Raw genomic sequence first — 24,914 nt, 5'->3', positions numbered from 1 at the left:
ATACTGTCCTGGTTCTTCATGCCTCTAGTCTCCTAGCAGAAATGACTTTAAAAACTAACCTTCAGGACCACAGCAGAAGCTCTGCCATGAGCATCAAGATCCACCCATGTTGGATTAATACTCATTCTCCTCTAATCCCCAGTTCTTCCTGGTTGTGATGTTTCATTTCCTCCCTCCTCCCCACACTGTGCTACATTCCTTTCCTTGCAGATGCCCATATCTATTTGTTCATGACTCTACCCATATTATTGTCCTTGAATTTCTTTTCAGCTTTCTTCCTAGATGTGCTGTGCTTCTCTATATCTTAGCTCACGCTTCTCTTCTCATAAAATCTGAAGCCTCTGTTCTCCTGACTTACGTGCCTCCACAATCCTTGTACTTGCTTATCTAATGTCCCTTGCTTGGTTATATGTCCTGGGGGAAAAAAAAAAGGATATAAAATTTATCTTCATGCCACTAACAGCTAGTTCTGACTCTGGGTCAACAACATTTTCTAACTGCCAGAATAAACTTCACAAAACTAAGGGAATACTATGACTTATTCTCTGTCTTTGGAAAGGCTGGAAAATAAATAGTGGAAGTTTACTGTGTTGCCCCATTGTTGACTCTTCTACTTTTTTTTTAAGTGGCCCTGATCTCTTAGTAAGTAAATGTGTTACCAACTGAACAATACATGAGAATATTAGGGAGTGCAGGTTCATGGAAAGTGATAAGATATTGCTGGCATGGTGGTGTACACCTTTAATCCCAGCACTCAGTGGGAAGGCAGAGGTGGGTAGGTAGTTTGTCGTCAGCCTGGTCTACAGAGCGTGTTCCAGAACAGCCAGTGCTACAGAGATCATGTCCTAAAAAACAATGAAAAACCCCAAACAACAACAAAACCAAAAAGAGAAAGTAATACATTCAACAACATTAGGGGCTCACTAAGAAGAGCAGACAAGAAACAGAAAACGAAGCCTGTGGTCACAGAACAAGGGAGAGGAGTCATAGCACAGCTGCTTTTTGCTCTACACCTTCTAGTTGTCACTCATGAGATATACTGTTTCCTCCTATGACTGAAGCAGGATAGAAAGACAGGGAAGAGTAAAGAACCTGGGGAGAGAGAGAAGCCCTCACCCTAGAGTATGGCTCAAGCCGGGCTCACCAATGTTGTGGTGTTTGGCTGTAAAGAGATAACATTGCTCTTATGTAGCGGTGTTTTAAGTGTGAAAGGTTTTCACAGCAGTAAAGAATGCTGAAGGCCTGAGTGCATATCACCAACTATGGCCATTTCCTTTCTTAGCAGCAGTTCTGAAATTTTCTTTGACACTCACAATAAGTCCCACAAAGCAAAAGCAGGTCTTCATCTGTGTGCAACTTCTGCAACCTATGCTTTTTTATTTTAAAATAATATCATCTAATTGTAGTGAACTCAAAAATAAAAGCAAACACTCGTCCATCCACAAACTCAATACAAATCTCAGGAAACTACTGTACAGTTAGAAAGGTCATTCTAAAATCATAGAGCTATGGCCTAGGATTTTACATTTTAACTATCAATTACATTTTTTTGTTGTTGTTGCTAAAGAAGGTTCTCAGTGTGTAGCCAAGACTGGCCTAGAACTTACTACTGTAGACTAGGCTGACCTCAAACTCACAGAAATCCACCTGCCTCTGCCTCTCAAGTGCTGGGATTAGAGGCATGCACCACCACACCTTCCTCAATTACATTTTTTTTTTATTCACTTATGTACCATGAAAAATGTGACAGAGTTGAAATTAGGGAAACAACTTTATATCCTCTTTCATGACCCATTTGTCCTTTTGCCTGCACTCCATTTTTTCTCATCACCTAATCATTCCTAGGTCTAATGTTCATCTTTTATCTTATCAGATTGTAAACTCATCTAAGGTACCTCCAGAACCCACTATAATCTCACTTATAACAAAGAAGTAAAAAGGGCTTCTTGGTGACCTTTAAGATAAAACTTTAGAGCCACCAAAAGGTATGAGTCGATTGCTAAGATACTTAAGTGAGAGTTTCCTCTGTGTGGCTGACATGCTCAGTGTGTGTCATTCTTTCCCTGGGTGCCTCTGCCTATTAACTCCAGTGTTTAAAATATTTTTATTGAAGTCCATCTCTGCCTAATTCTGTGTGGTCCTGAACTTCTTTCTGCAGTAGAATCAAGGATTGTCTAGGTACTGGATGGAGGACCCTCCAAGAGAAGAATTCTCCCTAGGCTGCAGGGAGTGCAAGGCTGTTTCCCCACTGTGCCTCCTCTGACATGACCTTGTTTAATCATTAGCAAAGAAATGTCTTTACTTAAAGTGTGTCAGGTATTTATCCAGTTGAACTTCAGCACTGTTGAGCTCCTAGTACCAAGTTCTCTCTTACAAACAGGCCCGGAGCTAGACCTGGAAGGCTGAATTCTGTGTGGGCTATAAAGCAAGTTCAAGATCTCCTGGAAAACTCAGTACAAAGAAGGATGGGCACATGCTCAGTGGCAGAGCATTGGGTTACCTTACACAAGGCTCTAGGTTTACTACCCTTGAAAGATCCCCGGAGGGTATCTTCCCTCTGAGAGAGACCCCCTCCCAAGGAACAACGAGGCCATTCGGATGCAAACAGCAAGAGGCTTTTATTTTGATACACGGGTACCCGGGGCGAAAAGTCATTCTGGAGACTTCCGCGCCCCCTAGACGGGAAGCTGGGGTTTTTATAGGGTTTTAGAGCAGAAGCACTGGTACAGAAGCGAGAGGCATGGTTACAGGGGGCTGATTGGTACGTTTACACGAGACCACAATTTGCGTCAAAGTTTGGCAGGGGCACCAAGATTTCAGGAACTGGGTGGTCAAGGGGGTTATGATGACCCCTTGACGTGGCCCGCCACCTGTTATTTTGTTTTTTTCTATCTTAACTGAAACAGTCTCACAGATATCTATGAGGGTGATTAACACAAACTGTTTTTAGTATGACTGGGGCAGCCTGACCACAGATATCCCAAGTGGGTGACACAGCTAGGATTTCTCAGTAATTTTTCAGTTTCTCATCTGGCCTTCAGAGTTTTACAAAACAGTGGTGTCTCACAAAATGGCGTTAGCTATGTTTAACTTAGGGTGAGGCAGGGGTCTTTCACCCTACAGTACACAAAAATAAATAGATAAAACGCATGTTCCTTCATTTATAACTACATGCTTACATAGTAAAATCCTTTAATCTTTCGTCTTGTTTTGTTTTTGAGATGATGTTTCATATACCCTCCCATTCTTAATCCTCCTGCTCCAGTTTCCCAAGTGTCAAGAATACAATTGTAAGGGGAGGAGGACCTCCCCTATCAGTGGACTTGGAGAGAGGCATGGGAGGAGATGAGGGAGGGAGAGTGAGCTTGGGAGGGAATGAGGGGGCTACAGCTGGGATACAAAGTGAATAAACTGTAATTAATATAAAAATAAAAATTTAATTAAAAACAGAATATGATTGTGTTTCACCACACATGGCTGAAATTTGCTTTGTTACAGAACATTCTTTGTGACCAGATCTATTCCTAAGACACCTCATGTACTAACACAGGGACTAAGTATACCATTCTATTTATCTGTTGTTAAATGTTCACATAATAAAAAGACCCTTAGGATGAACTGCATGATTAGGATAGCTAATAATTCCACAGTCATTAAGTTAATATTTACTGAATAGAGTCTCAGATCCCCTAAAACTGGAGTTACAAATGGTGGTTGTGAGCTGCCATGTGAATGCTAGAGAGCAAAGACAGGTCCTCTGCAAGAGTAGCAAGTGTTCTTAAGGATTGATACATGTTTTTAAAAACAATGATGAAAATTCCAACTGCTCTATTTTACCAATGAGGACTTAGGAGCCAGATGTTGGATGCAAACCTGCTAGCTCAGAGAGGCAGAGGAAGCACCCAGCTGACCTTCCTTCTCAGTTCAGGTCCAGATGGAAAAAACAAACAAACAAACAAACAAACAAACAAACAAAAAAACCCAAAAGGCTCATTCGGACAACTGACAGCTCTGGAAGAAAAGGCCAAAATACCAAGGCCAAAGGCTTGATAACTCAAAGCCCAAAAGCCAGGGCAAAAGCCAGGGAGCTGAGGAACTAGGTGAAGCCTAAGCTAAAGCCAGAGCTTAAGTTAAAAAGTTCTTTCTTCTTCTCCATGATGTCTTAAATACCCCTCAACTCAAAGTCCCTCATACTATTAAATCCCTGTCAGCTGGTTTCTTGCTCTGCCTCTTGACGTAGGGTTAACTTAGTTAGATCGTGTTTACACAGAGTTCTTTGATTATTTTGGGATTCAAAATAGATCAAATACCCTGCAACACTTTTTGTCTAACTAAAAAACTTTCCCTCTAACATCAATAAACTATATACTATCAGGTAAAACTTAACATTCACAATGTCTTGTCCATAAGTAATTATTAACCTTAAAGAAAGTATCCTATCCTATCTTGGTAAGTCTAAAGTTCTGTACCTAAATCACTTTGTGTAAAAACTTGAAATACCAATCAAAAACCATCTAAAAAGACCTAAACATCTTCTTAAATCCTAAGGAACTTAATCTTAATTGTAAGATTATAACTATTTAGTCTTCAATCTTCTAATATTATCTGAATAAACAGGAAGTACAGAGCAAGCAGCTCTGGCTGCCTGGAGAGTCACCCAAGATATCTCTATATCATCAGCTTCAGTCTACTGGCTCAGCATATCTGACAGACTTTTCTGTGAAGCTGGTATAATGAAGGACTTGCCTACCTTGTCCTTGCAAAGCTTGGCAGTCAACCATCCTGTATCCAGTTTGTCCAGCATTCTGCTTGCAATAAAAGCAAGGACATTCCTTGTCCAGGGGCTAGCTTGCCACATATGAAGCCATCTCCTAAAGGAGAATTTCTTTTTCATGTTCATCATATTCTTCGAAGTCAAAAAGGCGTGCTTCCAGGAGATGACGTCTCATCCAAAAATTTTCAAATTAATAAAACATCGTTAATGCCATATTCTACAGACAGATCTCTGAGGTTTTTGAAGATCATCTATCTCTAGTATATCTCAATTATTTGTTTCTATCTATATACTGACTGATTAACTTAGAAAAAAACCCTGTGTTTAACTAAGTTAGTACCTAACAAAACCACAAGTTTGACTGACTATTAGTTTGCATTTCTAAAATTATCTTAGACAGTTTATGATAGTAGCTTTCAAAAGAACTAAACTTCACATTGCATTTTTAATAATTACATATGTATAATACTTTAAATAAAAAGAGTTGATATATAGTGCCTGAGCCAGCCCGCAGAGTTGAACAGTTCCTGAGTGGAAAGTGAGGATTGAAGTAATTAAAGCAAGTCACAGTACACATGGGATCAGCTCCAGAGGGCTGTCAGTAAGACTGCAGTGTGAGTTTATTCCACAATTCCTTTTTTATTGGCAAAGCAAAAAACAAGTCACATCAATACAAAAAGAAATTTGTTTGTGGAACTGACAAACTTCTTTTTTAAAACTACTTCCCTATAGCACATACGGTCCAAGGTCACACAAACAAGGAACTTGGTGAAACTTCCTCTTTTCTCTGTCTCAAGGTGAAGGCCAGGGTGAAAACATGTTTTTCAATAAATAACAAAGTAGCTTCATAAACAAGCAGCTCTCCACAATATAGTATGCTGTAACCTTAATTTTTTATCAATATACAAATGATCTATAAGAGTAGATTCAATAATCTACCCTTTTATCCTATTGTTCCTATGTATTCCCATTTTTCTGTCTAAATAAAAAGGAAAGCTAATGTAATGCTATTCACACAAATTAAGCAATTTTCGCTAAGCTTCCCACAATGTCCAGCTTGGCTGTATTTGGCAGTTTTAGGATTAGATTAAGTATTTTTGAGTTCAAAGTTGTGTAAAATGTTCATGTTAATCTCATACAAATTCAGCATTTTGAATATCCTAAGCAATCTGTAATCTGAAGCTGATCTTTGGATGGTGTTTGTCAGGTTGGTAGCAATCCTGACTAGGCAGAACATAACAGTCAACTCAAAGGTGTCCACTGTTTGTGTTGAACTAAGCAGCAGAAGAAACATGGAGCAGTTTTTTTCCAGTGGTGGTTGTTACACAATCCAGGTGGTGGATTTGTCATTGGGGAGCTCGTCATCCTCTTGGAAACCGAAAAGGTTACTGTTAGGGGTGGTAGAAAATGTAAACATTTTAAATGCCATATTCAACAGATCTCAGAAAGGTTTGAGGATCATAATCTATTGAGTACATATGAGGTATACAAACTTTGCTTTTAGTTACTTGTTTCAGGCTCAAACCTGGAAACACATACAGGAAACTAGATGAAGTTTATTTCTAAAATTAGTTAATAACTACTAGTATCATGACAGAAAGCTTATATATACATAATAATCTTACAGATTTTGCAATAATATACTTTAAAAAATTAGAGAGTCAATGAAAACTAAAAGATTATATGATCAGTGTCAATATATCAATCCCTTATTTTTTGTTTTCCTCTTTCCCATACTAGGTGGCTCTTCTTATATGAGACAGAGATTTTGAATTTTTTTTTTAAACAAGCATGCATGAGTTTAAAGAAGGTGAGAGGCATGCTCCAACCCCCAAACCAACTTTAATTTTTAACTGAATTCTTTATCTTTAACCACATAAAGACTGTGTGCCACTTATGTCTATAGAGCACAGAAGAGACAAGATTGGCCAAATTACTCTTCTACTTGTTACATTTTCTCCTGATAATCTGTCCTTTTTTTTTTTTTTAGATGTTTCATTTGTCCAGTTGTCTCCAGATTCCTTAGTTAATTTTTAAGAACACAGGGTTTTTTTAATTAATTAATTTATTATGTATACAATGTTCTGTCTGTATGCATGCCTGCAAGCCAGAGAGGGCGCCAGATGTCATCATAGATAGTTGTGAGCCACAATGTGGTTGCTGGGAATTGAACTCAGGATCTCTGGAGGAGCAGCCAGTGCTCTGAACCGATGAGCCATCTCTCCAGCCCCCAGTTAGATGTTTTTATTCTCCTGAAAAAATTAAAAATAAAACCCTGCCCAACCATAACTCTGAGGGGTTTCTTTTTAGGTGTGTTATATCTTTCCTAGGACAAAATATTTTTTGGCAACAGAAAAAGTATTCTCTCTCAATTGAAATTTTTTAAATGGTTCTTTTGAAAAATTGAAATTAAATATACCTTTACACACACATATATATATTAGATTATAAAGATTATTATATTAGATTATTATTATTATATTAGATTATAAAGATTTATAAAGGATTGTAAATTTTAGTCTGCCTTTTGTAAATTACTTTTAAATTAAATCATTGTAATTCCTTTGTGTCTGCCTCTGTCTCCCAAGTGTAAGGATCAAAGGCATGTGCCTTCCAAGTGCTATGATTAAAAGTATGAACCACCATATCTGGATCTGGATCTAAGTTTTTCTCTACTTGGAACTTGGTCAGTATTAGGCTGTCCTTGAACTCAGAGATCTACATGTTTTCTGTTTCCTGAGTGTTGGGATTAAAGGTATGAACCACTATCACTGTCTGACGTAATCCTAGAAAGCTAACTTATAGGAATCTGCTTGTCTCTGCTAGTATTAAAGGCATGGGCTACCACTGCCCTGCTCAAAATTTTTTTTATCTTAGCTCCAATTTGTTACTCAAAACATTTTACATTTCCTGTGTTTATTTTAATACCAAACAACCAAAGTATTCTTTTTATTTAAGAAGAAAACTATAGTCTTCATACGTTAGTTTGAACTGAATTACCAGGCTATCTGATGAGTTATTGCCTCTCTTTACTTGGGAGATCTTTCTTGTTTGAATATAATCTTTATCAATTTAGATGGTATCCATAGCCTTTCTTCTCCTGTGGAAACAAAGGCAAAACTGCTTCCCCAACATAACACATATCCTGGTTTTCATTCTGAAGTCAACACATCTTAAAAATATACAGGTTGATTTAATTCAGCAGTTTTTTTTTTTTCTATGATCCAACTTCTCTTGGCAGCTGTTGTTCCTTTTCCATTAGCATTTAAACAATTTAAGGTTAAACTACTATGTAATCTATCTCTGAAGGTCTTTAATTACCCCTTTCTGTTTATTATGCATATCTTTTAAAGTGCTATTAGATCTTTCTATAACTGCTTGTCCTGTAGGATTGTGTGGTATGCCTGTAATACGCATGTTGTAATATGAAAAAGAAAAAAAAAACTGTTTCATTTTACTAGAAGCATATACTGGCATTGTCAGTCTTAGTCTATATGGGTATACCCATAAGAGCCATAACTTCTAATCAATGTAAACTTACAGAATCAGCCTTTTCAGAACTTAAAGCAGTTGCCTATTGAAATCCTGAATATGTATCTATGGTAGGATGTACATACCCTAGTTCTCCAAACTCTGAAAAATGAAACAGATCCATTTGCCAAATTTTATTTGAGTACCTTTTGGGTTACTTCCTGCAGGTAATGGAGTTTGGTTATACAAAGAACAAGCAGGACATTGCCTTACAATTTCCTTAGCTTGTTGCCAAGTGATAGAAAAATCTTTTTTCAGTTACTGTTAAGATGGTGTTTCTTATGAAAATCGGAGGCTTCTAGCACATTTTTTATTAAGCTGATAAATTTCATCATTACCTTTTCCTAGGGGACCTGTTAGACCAGTCTGAGATCTGATATGTGTTACATACAATGGATGATTTCTATTTCTAATTACTTGTTGTAACTGAATAATTAGATTAGTTAATTCTGAATCATCCACAATAAGCTCAGCAGTGTCAATATGTAAAACAACTCTTTCTGCATATTGTGAGTCGGTAACTACATTAAAAGAAATCACATAATATCATAAAAATGGCATACAACTGATTTTTTAACTAAATCATAAGGGCTCTGAGTCACTTTTACTTACTTTTCCTGACTTATAACTTGCCTTTCCTGATTTATTTGTATCAGTATAAAATGTACATGCTCCAGAACTGGTGTCCCTTTTATTATATGAGGGAGAATCTAATTAGTTCTTTTTATAAATTGAAGTCTCTTACTTTAGGGATATTTGTTGTTAATATCTTCCAAAAAATTACTGCATGCTCTTTGCCAATGTTCATTTTCTGCCCATAATGAGGCAAGTTCAGCAATTTCAATTAGTAAAAGGTACCACAATTTCTGCCGGGTTTATTCCTGCTAATTGGTGAAATCTCATTTTTTTTCCTTTCAGAATCAACTCACGAAATCTTTTCTACATAGGTCTCTAATTTTTTAACTCTATTTATGTGCTAAAACTACCCATTCTAAGATACTATCTTCTCTCTGCATAAGAATTCCCATGGGAGAATGAGTAGAAGGTAAAATAACCAAAATACAATCTAGCTTTGGATCCAAGCGATCCACATGTGCATCCTGTTGTTTCTTTTCTACTAGAGCCAATTCTCTCTCAGCCTGAGCTGATATATGTTTTTGGACTATTTAAGTCCTTATCATCTTGTAAGGTTTGAAATAAATTATTCAGCTCTTGAGTAGAGTTTGTAATTAATATTTTCTGATTTGTATTTGCTGTGGTTGAATTTTCTGTAAACCTATCTTATATCCTAGATAACTGATAGATCTCCTCTTGTTTTTTTCAGGAGCAATTTGTAATTCCCAGTAGGGCAAAATTCTCCTTACTACATCAAACAGTTTTTCTAAGGTGTCTGTACCTGAATCAGCTACTAGATATTATCCATATAATGTTAAATTTTATATTGAGTGAACTGTTTCAAATTATTTCTAATGGCTGATTCAAATATTGGCACCAAGTTAGGACTATTCAACATTCCTTGTGGTAAGGCCATCCAATGATATCTCTATATAGGACTACTATTATTATAAGTTGGCATTGAGGAACCAAAATTTTCTCTATCATTCTCACGCAAAGGGATTGTGAAAAAACAATATTTTAAATAAATTACCATCACAGGCCATTACTTCGGTAATAAAGAAGGCAATAAGATTCCAGTCTGTAAAGAGCCCATTGGCTGAATCATCTTATTTATGGCCCTTAAATATGTTAACATCTTCCATTTTTCTGACTTCCTTTTTATAACAAACACAGGGAAATTCCATGGACTGTTAGATTCCTCAATGTGTTGAGCATTTAGCTGCTCTTGTACCAACTGTTCTAGTACCTGTAATTTTTCTTATTTCATAGGCCACTGATCCACTTATAGGGGCTTGTCAGTTAGCCATTTTAAACTTAGGGAAGTTGATGCCTTAGAAAGACCAACACTTGTTTTTTTTTTTTTCTTTTTTAAAAAATTAATATTTTTTATCTTTAAATAATTTTATACATTCACTTGTATCCCAGCTGTAGCCCTCTCCCTCTTTCATCCCATTCCTCCCCTCCTTCCCTCATCTCCTTCTTGCTCCCTTCCGAGTCCACTGAGGGGGGGGGAGGGGGGTGACCTCCTCTCCTTCTGTCTGGCCCTAGCTTATCAGGTATCTTCAGGATGGTTGCAATGTCCTAATCTGTGGCCTAGCAAGGCTGCTCCTCCCTCAGAGCGAAGGAGTAGCTCATGAGTTCATGTCAGAGACAATTCCTGTCCCCCTTACTAGGGAACCCACTTGGATACTGAGTTACCATGGGCTATGTCTGAGCAGGGGTTATAGGTTATATCCATGCATGGTTCTTGGTTGGATAAACAGTCTCATAAAAGACCCCTGTGCTCAGATATATTTGGACCTTGTGGGGCTCCCTGTCCCCTCTAGGATATATTAATTCCTCCTTCCTTCATATGATTCCCTACCATATGATACCTGCCAAAGGCTTGATTATGGGTCTCAGCATCCACTTTGATACACTGCTAGGTAGAGTCAGGTGCCTTCTGTGGTTGGCTACTGTCTTGTTACTTGTTTTCTCCTATTTCAAATGTTCATCCCCTTTGTCTTTCTAGATGAGGATTGATCATCTTACCCCTGGACCTCTTTCTTGTTTATCTTCTTTAGGTGTACATATTTTAGTATGTTTATCCTATCTTATAGGTCTATATAAGTGAGTATATACCATGTGTGTCCTTCTGCTTTTGGGATACCTCACTCAGGATGATTTTTTCTAGATCCCACAATTTGCCTGAAAAATTCATGATTTCCTTGTTTTCAATTTCTGTATCCATTCCTCCGTTTGATGGACATCTGGGTTGTTTCCAGGTTCTGGCTATTAGGAATAAGGCTGCTACAAACATGGTTAAGCAAATGTCCTTGTGTGGTTGAACAACTGTCCTTGAACACATACTTGTGCATCTTTTGGATATATGCCTAGGAGTGGTATAGCTGGATCTTGAGGTAGCACTATTCTTAATTGTCTGAGAAAGTACCAGATTGATTTCCATAGTGGTTGTGCCAGTTGACATTCCCACCAGCAATGGAGGAGGGTTCCCCTTTCTCCACAGCCTCTCCAGCATGCGTTATCTCTTGAGTTTTTGATCTTAGCCATCTGATGGGTGTAAAGTGAAATCTCAGGGTCATTTTGATTTGCATCTCTCTGATGGCTAGGGATGTTGAACACCTCATTATGTGTTTCTCTGCCATTCTATATTCTTCTACAGAGAATTCTTTGTTTAGCTCCATACCCCATTTTTAAATTGGGTTACTTGAGTTATTATCTTTTAACTTCTTTAGTTCTTTATATATTCCAGATATCAGCCCTCTGTCAGATGTTGGGTTGGTGATGATCCTTTCCCAATCTGTAGGCTGTCGTTTTATTCTAATGACAGTGTCTTTTACTTTACAGAAGCTTTTCAGTTTCATGAGGTCCCATTTATTGATTGTTGCTCTTATGGCCTGTGCTGATGGTGTTCTGTTCAGGAAGTTGTCTCCTGTGCCAATGAGTTCTAGGGTCTTCCCCACTTTTTCTTCTAACCGATTTAGAGTATCTGGTTTTATATTGAGGTCTTCGATCCACTTGGACTTTAGTTTTGCGTAGGGTGATAAATACGGATCTATTTTCATTTTTCTGCATGTAGACATCCAGTTGGACCAGCACCATTTGTTGAAGAGACCAAGACTTGTTGTGTCCTACTTATGGACAACCTGGACAGTCTGTGACTGTTCTCAATAATACCTTTTAATATTTTTCTCAGAAAATATTTATTTTTTAGTTTGTTTCTGAGATTGGAAGAATGTTAACTGTGTTTTCCATTGCTGTAACAAATTACATCCCGCAAAATTCATGGCTATATTAGCCAAAAATGGCCTTAATTTTCTCATTTGTCCTTCTGGCCCTATACATTCGACCCATCTTACACTTAGTTTTATCTGCGATAAAGTTCCAATCCCTAAAGCTGAATATTATTACTTGTTGAAGAGGCCAATCTGGATGCCAAGATTTTGGTGAGATTATTGTTACATCTGCTCCTGTTCTACTAAACCTGTAATTCCAATGCCATTTATTTTTATTTTTAGCTTAGGTCTCTGATCATGAATATCAATTGGCCAATATATTTGCTTTGTGGTCTTTAATGAGGCTCTCTCTGATGCACCTGGGTGGCAATTGCTTTACTGGTTGCCACAGCAATGAAAGCCCTACAATTATCATCATGGTGAGAAGCATGACACCATGAGGTGGCCATGGTGCTGGAGAAGGAACTGAGATTAGAAGCATCGAGAAGACAGAAACACTTGGCTTGGTTTGAATATTTGAAACCTCAAAGCTCACCCCAATGACAAACTTCCTCAAACAAGGCCATGCCTACTCCCAAAAGATCACACCTCTTAATTGTGACACTCTCTGGTGACCAAACATTCAAACACGAGTCTATAGGAGTCATTTCGATTCAAACCACTACAGTCCCCTTAATAATCATTAATTGCCCACCTCTGGTAATTATCAGGCAAAACCTTTGGAATGTATAAATTTAGCGGATGACTAAGCTTCCACTAGCTAAACAAAGCAAGCCATTAGACAACCTCCAAAACCTACAACAGTAACCCCCACACACATTTTGCTACAACTGCCTACTTGATGTTTCCTTTAATATATTTGTTAAATGCATGGATTTATTACTTTCTTTAGTTTTGTATTGCTCAAAGTTCATCCATGTTGGAATCTGTCATTCAGAGCAACCCAAGTCAATGTTTCCACCAAGGCTCAAAATAACTCTCTCCTAGCCCCTTCTAGGTAAGAACTATGTTTCTCATCAACATGAATTGATAAACCAACCTGCCTCCATCTTAGGCTTGAAAGCCATCTTACAGTAAAGACAAAGTAGATTCATTCCTGTTTATGATTAATCTCTTTCTCAAAGATTGGACTATACCCCACCTGTAATCTTAACTACAAATGGTTCTGTTCTGCCTGTTTCAGGAAACCACAACCATGTGTTTGTTATTATGGTCAGCAGTAGTGGTGCACACCTTTAATCCCAGCATTCATGAGGCAGAGACAAGTGAATCTCTGTGAGTTCGAGGACAACCTGGTCTATGTTCAAGTTCCATAAAATCCTTGTCTTGAAAAACAAACAAACAAACAAACAAACAAAACCAAAAGGCTATTATGACTTGTTATTACCACCTTGTGACCACCATGTTATAACCACCTTAAAAGAATGTTTATACTGTTAACACAAACATGTATATCTACTGCCCTTTCTGCAATGTATATTTCACTGCAAATTACAATTGTGATGCTAAAGTGTCTAAAGTTTATCTCCTTTGTAAACTTAAAAAGAGATTCTTGTAAACTGCAGAAAATCCACCCAAATCCACCTCTCAGGTCAGTTTGGCTTCAGATAAGTTTCTCACCTACTGCCTATCTCAGAGGGTGGGATTCCTCCCTGCTCCCTGGTTTTGGGACTCCCCTTTCGTGGCTACTAGATTGCTTCATTCCAACTTCCAACACTAGGTGACTGGTGAGTCTTCCATTCTGGTTGGCATCAATTCCAGATCACTACATTCTTACACCCAACACCAGCAGATTGGTGACTCTTCACTTCTGGTTGGTGCAAATGCTTCCTACCACTCTTGCCATCCTACATCCAAACCCTTCATCTAGGATCTTCTCCCTTGGGTGAGATTTTTCTCTCTCCCACCACAGTTTTGCTCCCTCCCCTTCTCGCAGTCTACAAAATACTAACTAGGTAAACTGCTATGGGCAACTATGCCCTTGGTCTCTGGCCAATGCTAACAAGATGTTAGAACAGATTGTACATACTAATCTACTGCGTCAAACCTTGTACTTGGGGTGCCTTGACAGGTGACTGACTCCTACCTGCCCAATGGGAATAGTCCATTTGTCTGTTCCTCCAGATTCTCCTTTGGGATGTCTTCTGGAGAATTTCAGATTTCTACACCTAGCACCCACTTTAAGGGCCTCTAAGTTTACATACCTCTGCAACCACACTTAGCCTCAATTTCCTTAGATAACAGATCCAAAGCAAGACCGTTTAATTATTGTCAGCATTTGGGTAAATGGAGGTTCCCTCAGGTAGATGGAGGTTCCCCTGTTTAAGTCTCTCTTTGATCCAAACCTTTCACCTCTGTTTGCTCTCCCAAAAGTTTTAAATGTACAATTAAAGGAATTTTCTCTGTAACCTACTTAACTTTGTCTTCTGTCTATATATATGTTCCAGTATCCTGCCAGAAACCCAGGTGTTTCTTACACCCATGACAGCACCAAAGCTGTTGCAGTCTGCTCTTGCAGACTTCACTAAGCTGGACCTGCACTTTTTCCTCCCAGCCACCAGTGTTCTCACAGACCCTGTACAGCATCAAAACAGCCAGCTCTTTCCGGACTTGGCCAACATTTCAGCCTTTTGACCTCCCTACAAGACACCAGTGTCAGCAGGAAGTAGCCAGAAGGAAAACTTCACCCGTTATTACTAACAAAAGGCTGGAATGGTGTGCTTCAGGCCCAGGACCAACAGCTCCAGTTTCTCCCAGCATTCCTCAGTCCCTATCTACTGCTGGGCATGGCTGTTAAGTCCACCCCCTACCCTCCACTTTTCATGGCAGGGGCTTCCTCTCCTGCCTACCTTGTAATCTGGGCATTTTGGTGCTCTTACTTTTTTTCCTCTCTCTTACTCCCTGGCATGGTGACCAAGAGCTGCTTCCAGTGAACCTACATTTTTATACTTTAACTTGCCTTCCATGAGAAGCAGTCTGAGCTCCTCATTTTTTTTAATTATAGAAAAAGGGAGTAATATCAGCAATTAGGCAGCCTGATTCTCAGTTGCCTAGTAACCTATGGCATCATCATGTGCCACCTGCCAGGTAGATGGACCCGGCAGGTGCGGTTTAGTTGCACAGGAGCTATAAACGGACCCCTGCCTCTTACCTCTCTGTCTTGTTCTTCCTCTCTCCTACTCTACCCTTTCTCAGCCAGGGCGCCCCCTTCCTTCCTTATCATGCCTCTCTCTCTCCATCTCTATCCAATAAACCTCTTTTATATAATATCTGTTGTGCGCATCATCATTTTCAATTTAAGCTTCTGAATGTTTACGATTCCATCACCATCACTCATACACACAGTGCTTTTTGATTCCCATCTTGACTATTCATTCTATAAGTTTTATGATGTTTCCAAGGTTTTGTTTACACCATTCTATTTCTCACTCTACATACTCTTATTTGGGAGAATCCAGCCACTTTCGGGTACTGTATAATTCTAGAATCTAATTTCCGCTTTCTACTTCCTAAGAATTTATGTCCACATTTCCAAAATGTAAAACTCCCTGTGGACAAACGGCAAAGACCTTCAACTCAATGCGGTAAGCTTGAATTCATAGTCTTAAACCTTTTCCGGACACACGGCATCCGATTCATACTTTCATCATCTTTCACCTAGCTTACTGCCCACTTATTTAAAACATTTATTCCACTTTCGCAAGTAAGTATCCTTCACGCACTTACTTTGACGTTTGTCCCAAATACACTCAGCTAACAAGTGTATGAAAAATCCTCCTGTCCTGGTGTAATGAACAGCCCTTAAATTCCAAAGTCAGCCCTTACATTTCTCTAAGATCACCTTTCAGATCTTCCAATACTAAATTTACCTCTTATTTCCTGTGTGACCACCTTTCCTTCCCTACAGCCTGGCCAGTCAGGGGAAGTACTAACACAAGTTAGAGAACTGAGCCGATTCTTAGCAAATGTTTACTGAGTGATTATCCAGCGCAGCACAGTGAGGTCACATCCGGCATCCGGTGTCGTCTTCCCAACGTCGCTCTGAGAGAGGTTCACAAGCCAGGGTATAAGCTGTAAAGCGGAGTTTGTGACAGTCGTTGACCTCCTTCGCAGGCCCAAGCTCCAGAGCACCAGGTCAGAACTCCGAGTCTGGGTCTGCAGCCGCAGGGCCCGGCCCACGGTGGAACCCTAAGCGAGGGGAGTACGGGTGTTGCCCGGACTGAGACGCGGTTGCAGTGCGGCCAACGAACACCGCGGCGTTTCTTCCGGAGCTCTCGCGAGAGGAACCAGGGCAAGATGGCTGCGCCGGGTCTTTCCGTTTGAGGAGGCGGCGGCGGCAGCCGGCGTCGTGTAGTCGTGGGCTCCTGAGCCGCGGCTCTCCTCGTCCCAGACGAGGCCCGCCGCCTGCGGGAGATGCGCGCGTCGCGGAGCCGCGGCCGTCCCAGGAGTTCATGCTGCGTGCGAGGCTCGCGGCCGCCGCTCTAATCTCCCGGCGCCGCCGCCGCGCCGGCTCGGCCCGCGGTGAGCCTCCCGGAGCCCGCCTTGCGCGCCGCGGCGGCGATGACCGGGGAGAAGATCCGCTCCCTGAGGAGGGATCACAAGCCCAGCAAAGAGGACGGGGACGTGCTGGAGCCGTGCGAAGAGGAGGCGACGGCCGCGCTCGGCGGCGCCTTCACGGGGGGCAGAAGCGGAGCGGGCGGCAGCGGCAAGGGCGGCAAGGCCTGCCATAAGATCTTCAGCCACCACCACCGGCTGCAGCTGAAGGCACCCGCCGCGCTCAGTCCCGGCGCCCCGGCCCCGCCGCAGCACAACGCGGTGACCGCCACCTGTCCGGCCCCGGCCTGCCTGGGCAGCAACCCCGCGGCCGTGGTCGCAGACGGAGGCAGCTGCCCCTCGCTCTACCCGGTGCACGAGAGCGTTTTCAAGGGGGACGTGAGGAGGCTTTCCTCGCTCATCCGCACGCACAATATCGGGCAGAAGGATAATCACGGTGAGCTCTGCTGGCTTTGCCGATTTTCTGTCCCCTCGGGAGGTGACCGACGGCCTCGGGGTTCTGGGCTTCAGCCGCGCACTGTACTTTCCTCCGCAGGATCACCCCCCCCCACCACCACCACCCACATACACACACTGCCTTTAACTGGGGTCAGGAGTTTGGGTCTTGTGGATGCAGAAGAGATGTTTTCTTCTTGTCCACCTGAGCATCTCGGGACAGGTTTCCCGTCTTGCGGCTGACCTTCCGTGTGTCAAATGTCAGGCTATCTCACATTCAGGCAGGTCTTGGTTTTAGGGAGCTGTCTTTCCTTCATTCCTTCCTGGAGTTTGAACTTTGAACCTGTATGTTGCAGGTCTTCATCCAGGATAGAACCCAGGTTCACTGCAGCTAAGTGTGTTATCTGTCATCGTGCTGTATTATTAATTGATCTGCTGCTTTTGTCTGCTTTCAGGAAACTTAAAACGCTGGTTTTTGAAAGTAACACAGAAATGTGTCGGCATTTGATTTCCCAAAGCAACTGAAGAGACTTACCAGCTGATTCTTTTTGTTGCCTTTCTCACTTTAGCAACAGTGTCTCTTGACAGCGACTAAAGTCAGTACTACAATTTTCATAGTAAACTTTTTTTTAAAGATTTATTTATATAGCATTCTGCCTGCATGTGTGCCTGCAGGCCAGGAGAGGGCACTAGATCTCATTATAGATGGTTGTGAGCCACCATGTGGTTGCTGGAAATTGAACTCAGCACCTCTGGAAGAGCAGCCAGTGCTCTTAACCTCTGAGCCATCTCCAGCCCTCATAGTAAAGTTTTAGCAGTATGTTTGAGAGAGCGTATTTGATTGTGAACGCTATTTACTTTTGGCTGCATTCTGTCAGCTGAATTTTTTTTTCTTTTAAACAACAAGCGATTTTTTTTTTTTTTTTTTTTTTTTTTTTTTGGTTTGGTCTGGTGGTTTTTTGTTTTGTTTTGTTTTTGAGACGGGTTCTCGGTTTCTCTGAGTAGCCTTGGCTGTTGTGGACTCGCTTTGTGGATCAGGAGGCCTGTTTCTGTCTCCCTGAGTGCTGAAATCACGGGCGTGCACCATTTCTCCCAGCTAATAAGGAGTTTGAGATTTATTTGCCTTTTTTTTTTTTTTTTTTTTTTTTTTTTTTGGTGGTGCTGGGGATTGTGCCTAACTAAGGCTTTGTATAATTGTTAATTGTTGAAACTAATGTGAATAGTGATAATATTTTCCAACATTTTATTAACAGGCCATTTCAAACTTAAAATAGAAGCAAAATTGTTGGCAGCTGTTTTTAACCGGACAGTAATACATTAGGGAAACTGTCCAAAATGATATTGCACATTGCTGCAATACCACCTGTGAAATAAGCTCTCTGAATTTCATTGTTTTGTAGGCTTATTTAAAATGACAACAAAAGTAGAAGACAAAAAAGTGAATAATTTTTTGGTACAGTTTTCTAACTGCACTTGTTTTCTGAATTTATAATACTATACTTGTAATGCTACCATCTTCCATTTATCATAAATCAAATACCAAAAATGTACTGGGCGGCTCTTTCCAAGTTTTAATTTCTACTTTTAATTTATTCAATGATGCTGTTGTAACAAGCGCAGTGACCTCTGCTGAGAATTCTGTCCTGACTTAAGTAGTTGAGTTGTAGCCATAATGGATTGGTTATTAGGATGTTATTTAGACAAGGTCATGTAGTAGCTGTGTTTTGTCTTTGCCTTTAAAACTTAGTTATGTGCCTTAAAGTCGCTTTGAAAATAGCCAAAACTTTCCCTTTTCGAGTTAATGCTCCTTAAGGGTTGAGTGGATGACGCAGGAAATACTGAAGTTTTGGAATTGCTGATTGTTGGGCATCCAGTTCTGTTGCTAGCATTTTAAAAAACTGAATTCTTTTCAGAATTCTGTATACCCTTAGACATCTGACCTTTACCCACCAAAGTTCACTTTTTAAGTGAAATACTTATATTTTGTTTAGCTGCCTTTATATCACTCTTGATGAATGCAGCTATCCACTCCTGCCAGTGAGAAGTGTGCCTATGTCTTCTTCTGGCACATTCTTGACAAGGAACCTGCGGTGCTGCTGCTGTGTTCTCATGTAGTTTCATAATGTCCCCATTAAAGTTTTCTTAAAAAAGTATTTTTTTAAGCTGCATTTATTTTTGTGTGCCTGTCTGTGAAGATCCATGGACAACTTGTTAGAATTGTGTCTCTTCTTCATTGTGTAGGTCCCCAGGATTGAACTCAGGTTATCAGGCTTGGGAGTGATTGTCTGTACCTACAGAGCCATCTTGCCTGTTCTCTGTCCCATTCCTGTAGTGTTAGTTTTACTCTGGGTGCTTTTTCTCCATAGCCTAGCTATTAAAAAACAAAACCAACCAACCAAACAAACAAACAAAAACCCTTTTTTAGATTTATTTTTGTTTTATGTACCTGTCTTTGTTTCCAGAAGTCTGGGATTTCAGGCGTGTGCCACCACACCCAACTTTTCCAAGGACTCAAATTCAGGTCCTCATGCTTGTTCGGCTGGCATTGTACCAACTGAATCCAGCCCTGCATTTTTACTTTTTTAGTGGACATTGTCAAATGATTTTCTTAAAAGGGTCCTACTGAATTTCTTTCAAAAAAGAATCCAGAGAGACATGGCACTTTGGAAACATTGCCTATGCAATAGAAACTATGAAGATAGAGCTAGAACTAATTTCTGGGCAGTGGTGGCCCTCACCTTTAATTCTAGCACTCTGGGAGGCAGAGGAAGGAGGATCTCTGAGGCCAGCCTGGTTAAATGATTGAGTTCCAGGGCGGGCAGGGCTACACACAGAAATCCTGTCTCAAAAAACCAAACCAAATAAACAAACAAAAAAAGCCAACAAAACAACAACAAAACCTCTTCATGAATTTATGTTGGCGGAGACACACTATGTTACAGGAAAGTCAGTTCTAATGTTTGTTTTGTTTTTGCAGTAGAGTTCTTTAATACATATTTCTCACTTAGTGTTTACAATAGAAGTTTGTGGCCCCAATTTCAGTTATTAGGGGCCTTGTGTTCTTTTCGTGGGAGCCTTGTCGAAAGATTCTGTCACTAGATAGTTTTCAGTTTCTGTAGAACTTTTGCATGTTTTTAAATTTGGAATGGCACAAATAAATGCATTGGGTCATTCACCTATATGATAGCTTTTAAAAATCTTTGCAAGAGCTGTGATATGCCCATTGTTTTCTAGGCTACAGAAATGCTGTCTTCTGTAGCCACTGGTCATGTGTTCTGTGAAATATTTCAGATGGTTTCGAAAACATAATACTCAGTTTTAAGTAAGTACATAAGAAATGTAGTGACTCCTCTCCATGGAATCCTAGTCTGTTCATGTTCCCTGAACATGAGGAAGGCACCCTGACCGGATATTTGCTGGAACGGAAGTGGCTGCCCAGGCAGGAATGACCTTGCACAGAACCTGTTCACAACCTCGTAGTCCCAGATCGAAACAAGGCTGGAAAAGTAGTACCAGTGTTCAGAGCACTTGCTCCTCTTCCCAAGGACCCACTCCAGTTCCCAGCACCTATGCCTGTCCACTCAAAGCCACCTGCAACTTCTGTTTCCAGAGGATCCATGTAGCCCCCAGACATTTGACACATACGGTAAACATACCACACACTCATTCACTCACTCACTCACTCATAAATAAAAATTAAAAATCAAATGTATTTTCAAAAGGACCTAAAGGTTAAAAAAAAAAAAGATTTTATTTGTTTGTTTGCTTGCTTGTTTGTTTATTTATTGGGGGATAGCGTTCTTGGCTCTCCTGGAACTGAGTACGTTGATCAGCTCATAGAGACCCATCTGCCTCTGCCTCCCAAGTGCTGGGATTAAAGGCACATGTCATTATACCTGGCCTATTTTTATTCCTTTTAATTATGTGTAGGTGTGTGTGTGTGTTAAACATCCTTAAGTTAATCAGATCTTTCTGACTGTTAAAAGCTTGAGGTGACTGACAGTGTAGAGATTGCCGGGTGTGTGAAGTGCGCACACCAGCCTTTCATAGCGGTTGTGAGCAGTTGGCTGGTTTATTTGGAGATTTGGTGACTTCTGCCCTGGACTCAGTTGCCTGGTGGGTCACAAGCTGTCTGCTGTGGTGTTATCAGTGCTTTGTTCTTGAGGTTTAGGTACACTTTTGAGAATGTAATGTGATATCAATGCTGTGTATCAGTACAGTGGAGGGCAGGGTTGCTTGACTCCTTGATCTGCTAGAGTTTTGGCTGCATATATATATCTCATCTGTAGCAGTTAATGCTGATCTGCAGCATTGTACTAAATGTAGGAAACCCCATACCATGTCCTTATGTGTATCTTTTGGTTGGTTTTCAAGGACATTTCAGAGAAATGTGCCTTATTCTAAAGTGAAAGTATTTTTGAGAGTTGAAACAGATTTTGAGACTGTTCTCTTGGTTCTTAACAGTTTCCAGGTTTATTTTATTTTTTTATTTTGTAATTAGTTAATTTCCTCATTCAACAGCTATGAAGTTTCTTATAAGTGGTAGTGTTTTTGATGGTGAAGATGCAGAGGTGAATAGACTAGCACAGTTCCTGTTCTTGTGGGGAGCATACTGGTTGGATAGCCAGACAGTAGACAAACCAGTGAGTGTGCTCGGTGACTGAATGAGTTATTGAGTTAGGGGTAGTTTAATGAGAAATGAGAAAGTTTAGCAGAACAGTGTCTAGAACAGCATTCCAAGCAAAAAAAAAAAAAAAAGTAAATGCAAAGTTACTGCCCTTATGGAGGGAGACCACTGATGAAGTGGGCAGAAGTGGAATCATGGCTGGAGTGTAGACATGGGAGGCAGCCACTCTGTATAGGCGTGCTGTGTAGTAACATGGATGAGATTTTCAGCAGAGGTCTGACTGTGTGCAAGGTGAAATTATGACATGCTCCATGAGGCAGATGTCTGCAGACAGGTTCATAGAACAGCTCTTACAGTAATTAGCTGAAAGTGAGGGGTGGGATGACTGTAGGGTGTTCTGCGACTTTATTACAGTAGTAGCATTTTTGAGAGAATTTATTCTTCCTTGTCTGGATGCGGCTTAGATGGTTTTGTAAACTCGGAGCTGTACTGGGTCTGGTATTTGTAACTTTTTGCTTTGCTCTATAATTAGAGTGTATAGATCAAAACTGTCTCACAGTACAAGTCACCACTTGCCTTCTGTGTGCTGGCTTGTTCACTAAGCACAGAAACTCTGCTCACTCGCCTTCGGGGTGTTCTTGATGCCATTCGTGAGCTACGTACAACACTTTTCTGTATGCCGAGGGAAAATATGGGAGAAACATCGCAAGCTGGGTAGAGCTCAACTACATACCCTTTCCCCCACAGTACAATATTCTCTTCTTGGGGGCGGAGCACACCTTATACACAAACGAGACATTTGGCAGATTTTTCTCAGGAAAGTGAATGGAGCCAGCTTGATCCCATAAAGCACAAAACTGTATTTGCTGCCAAGGGAAAGAAAAAGGTTTGCAGTCAGTTAAAAGGATAAAGTTTAGCTGGGCTGTGGTGACCCACACCTTTAATCCCACCACTCTGGAGGCAGAGGCAGGCAGATTCTGTGAGTTAAGGCCAAGTCAAGTTAGAATTCTGAAAAATTTTTATTTGGTCATTTTAAGCATGCTAGGTTCCTGGTTCCTAAAACCGTTTCTCTGATCCCATCTGGCATGCTGTTTTAATACTGTCTATTGGAATGTGTAAGTATCTGAATGGCTATGAAACTTTTCTAGACAGTGTTTTCCATGATAATATGTATTCTATAATCTTATCTCAGTTTGGGGGTATAGCAAAGAGGTTTAGTACTAGACTTGTATGTATGGAGCCCCAGGTTTGGTCCTTTGCAACCCATGCACACATACACATACACACATACACACACAGACCCATAAAAATTCTACCAATGGTACAGGAGAGACCAGAGTGTTTCAAATTCAGATGGAATTTGGAATTCTCACTGTAATTGCCTTTAAGAAGTCATTACTTCATGAGTTTTAGTGTCAGAATTCCCTCAATTATTTGAAAGGCTCTGTAAACTTTGCATTTACAGCAGTGGGTACTTGTAAAACTACATGTTCTTACACTTCAAAACAGCTTTTATTTTTGATGGTAGTAATTGAATCCAGCATTTATTCAGGGAAGATAAAAATGTTTTATTTCTAATTAAATGAAGAAACATATTAAAATATGCTCCATTGTAGTTTGATATACACTGAAGAGATTTATATTTTTAATTAAAACATCTTAAATAAACTGCTCTTGTCATTAGTTTGGACAGTGCACTTAGTTTTCTGAAGTCCTAATCTTGTTTTGAAGCAGTATTCTTTTTCTGTTGATACAGTATTTCCAAGTAATTATGGAGTAAATTACTATAATTTGATACATGTGTGCATTGTTTAGTGACCAAAGCAGCATAATTAGCATTTCTATCTCCTTAGATGTTTTCATTTTCTATGTGTGGGGAACCCTCAGATTCTGACCTTCAGTTCCTGTGAATCATAGCTGTAGGCTGTCATTGCCCTATTGTTCCAGACAACTTTGTTCAGTCCCATTGTCCATTCTGTACTCTGGCCACTGTGTTAACCCCTGTAGCTTCTGGAAAGGAGTGACAGCAGCAGGGTTTGTGTTTGTGTTTGTTTAACTTGGTTTTTCTGCTTTCTACAAGTGTAAGAGCAACAGTGTTTGTCTTGGTGCCCCCAGCTAACTCCTTAACATGGTGTCTTCCATTTCTATTCATGTTGCCAAAAAAGAGTGAGGCCTTTATGATTGAGTAGTATTGCCCAGTGTGCCCATTTAAAAAGCCTGGTTGTTTCTGTGCACACTTGATTGACTCTATCTTCACTGTTGAACTGCAATAAACACAAGCATTGAGGTGTCTCTGACATAATGATAATGTTCCACAATCCTTTAATACAGTTCTACATGTTGTGGTGAGCCCCAGCCATAAAATTATTTTTGTTGCTGCTTTTTAACTAATTTTGCTGCTGTTAGGAAACGTAGTGTAAATCCCTCTGTAGCACAGAGTGAGACTGATCATATGGTGTTTTAGTTATGTTTTTTGATGAACCTGACAATATAAATTACAATAAGGCCAAGATTAAGTAAGTTTGACAATGAGAGGACATTTAAATAACAGTGTAATGTGATGGCCTCTGGGAAGTTCTGTAGACCAGAAACTGCTCTGTTGTGGAAGCAGCTGTAAACAACTACCTAGCTCAGGGTATCAAGTGAATATCTTGTTCTCCAGCCCTGCTGGCTGTTCTAGAGCAGCCACAAACCATGCAGAAGAGATGACCTTGTGACTAGGTTCCAGGAAAGCTTGCTACTTGCCAACTCTTGAGTTGGTGATATTTCAGGTTCCTTGAAATTTTCATATGAATTTTAATACATTTTTTAATTCTTGAGAAAAATTATTGGGGATTTTCATGGAAATTGCGTTGATTTGGCCAACTTGAGTAGTATTGTGGTGTGTCAGTTATTTTTCATGTTGTGATCAAATCTGTAAGCAATTTGAGGGAGAGGGGTTTTATTTTGTGCCCATGCTGAGGAGGTCATGGTGGCAAGGCAGGAACTACTCACAGTTGTGGCAGCAGAAGACTGTGCTGGTACCTCACATGTTGAAAATGGAAATAAGAGCAGCTAGGTTAGAGATATTTGTAAAGATACAAAGGGGAAAGTCTTTCTTTCTTTCTTTCTTTCTTTCTTTCTTTCTTTCTTTCTTTCT

At 40.2% G+C, this 24,914-nt stretch overlaps 1 protein-coding gene and 1 long non-coding RNA gene across 3 annotated transcripts in view; one reads left to right on the top strand and one right to left on the bottom strand.

The window, feature by feature from the left end:
• Positions 1-2,593: 2,593 nt before the first annotated feature.
• On the bottom strand, positions 2,594-16,125 carry LOC129682089 (uncharacterized). The gene is made up of 2 exons (XR_008720933.1): positions 16,029-16,125; positions 2,594-6,162 (listed from the first exon to the last, which is right to left on the bottom strand). It is a non-coding gene; the product is annotated as an uncharacterized LOC129682089 (long non-coding RNA).
• A 72-nt stretch (positions 16,126-16,197) lies between these two features.
• Positions 16,198-24,914, top strand: part of Ankrd13c (ankyrin repeat domain 13C) — a 41,836-nt gene continuing 33,119 nt past the window's right edge. For both annotated transcript variants that reach the window (XM_055614283.1, XM_055614284.1), the window contains exon 1: positions 16,198-17,149. In XM_055614283.1, coding sequence (XP_055470258.1) covers positions 16,720-17,149 — 430 coding nt within the window. In that variant the 5' untranslated portion in view covers positions 16,198-16,719. The remainder of the gene's footprint in view (positions 17,150-24,914) is intronic.

The sequence above is a fragment of the Psammomys obesus genome, unplaced genomic scaffold, assembly GCF_907164565.1.
Source record: "Psammomys obesus unplaced genomic scaffold, mPsaObe1.curated_primary_1811, whole genome shotgun sequence".
NCBI lineage: Eukaryota > Metazoa > Chordata > Mammalia > Rodentia > Muridae > Psammomys > Psammomys obesus.
This window is presented reverse-complemented; position numbering and strand designations above follow the sequence as displayed.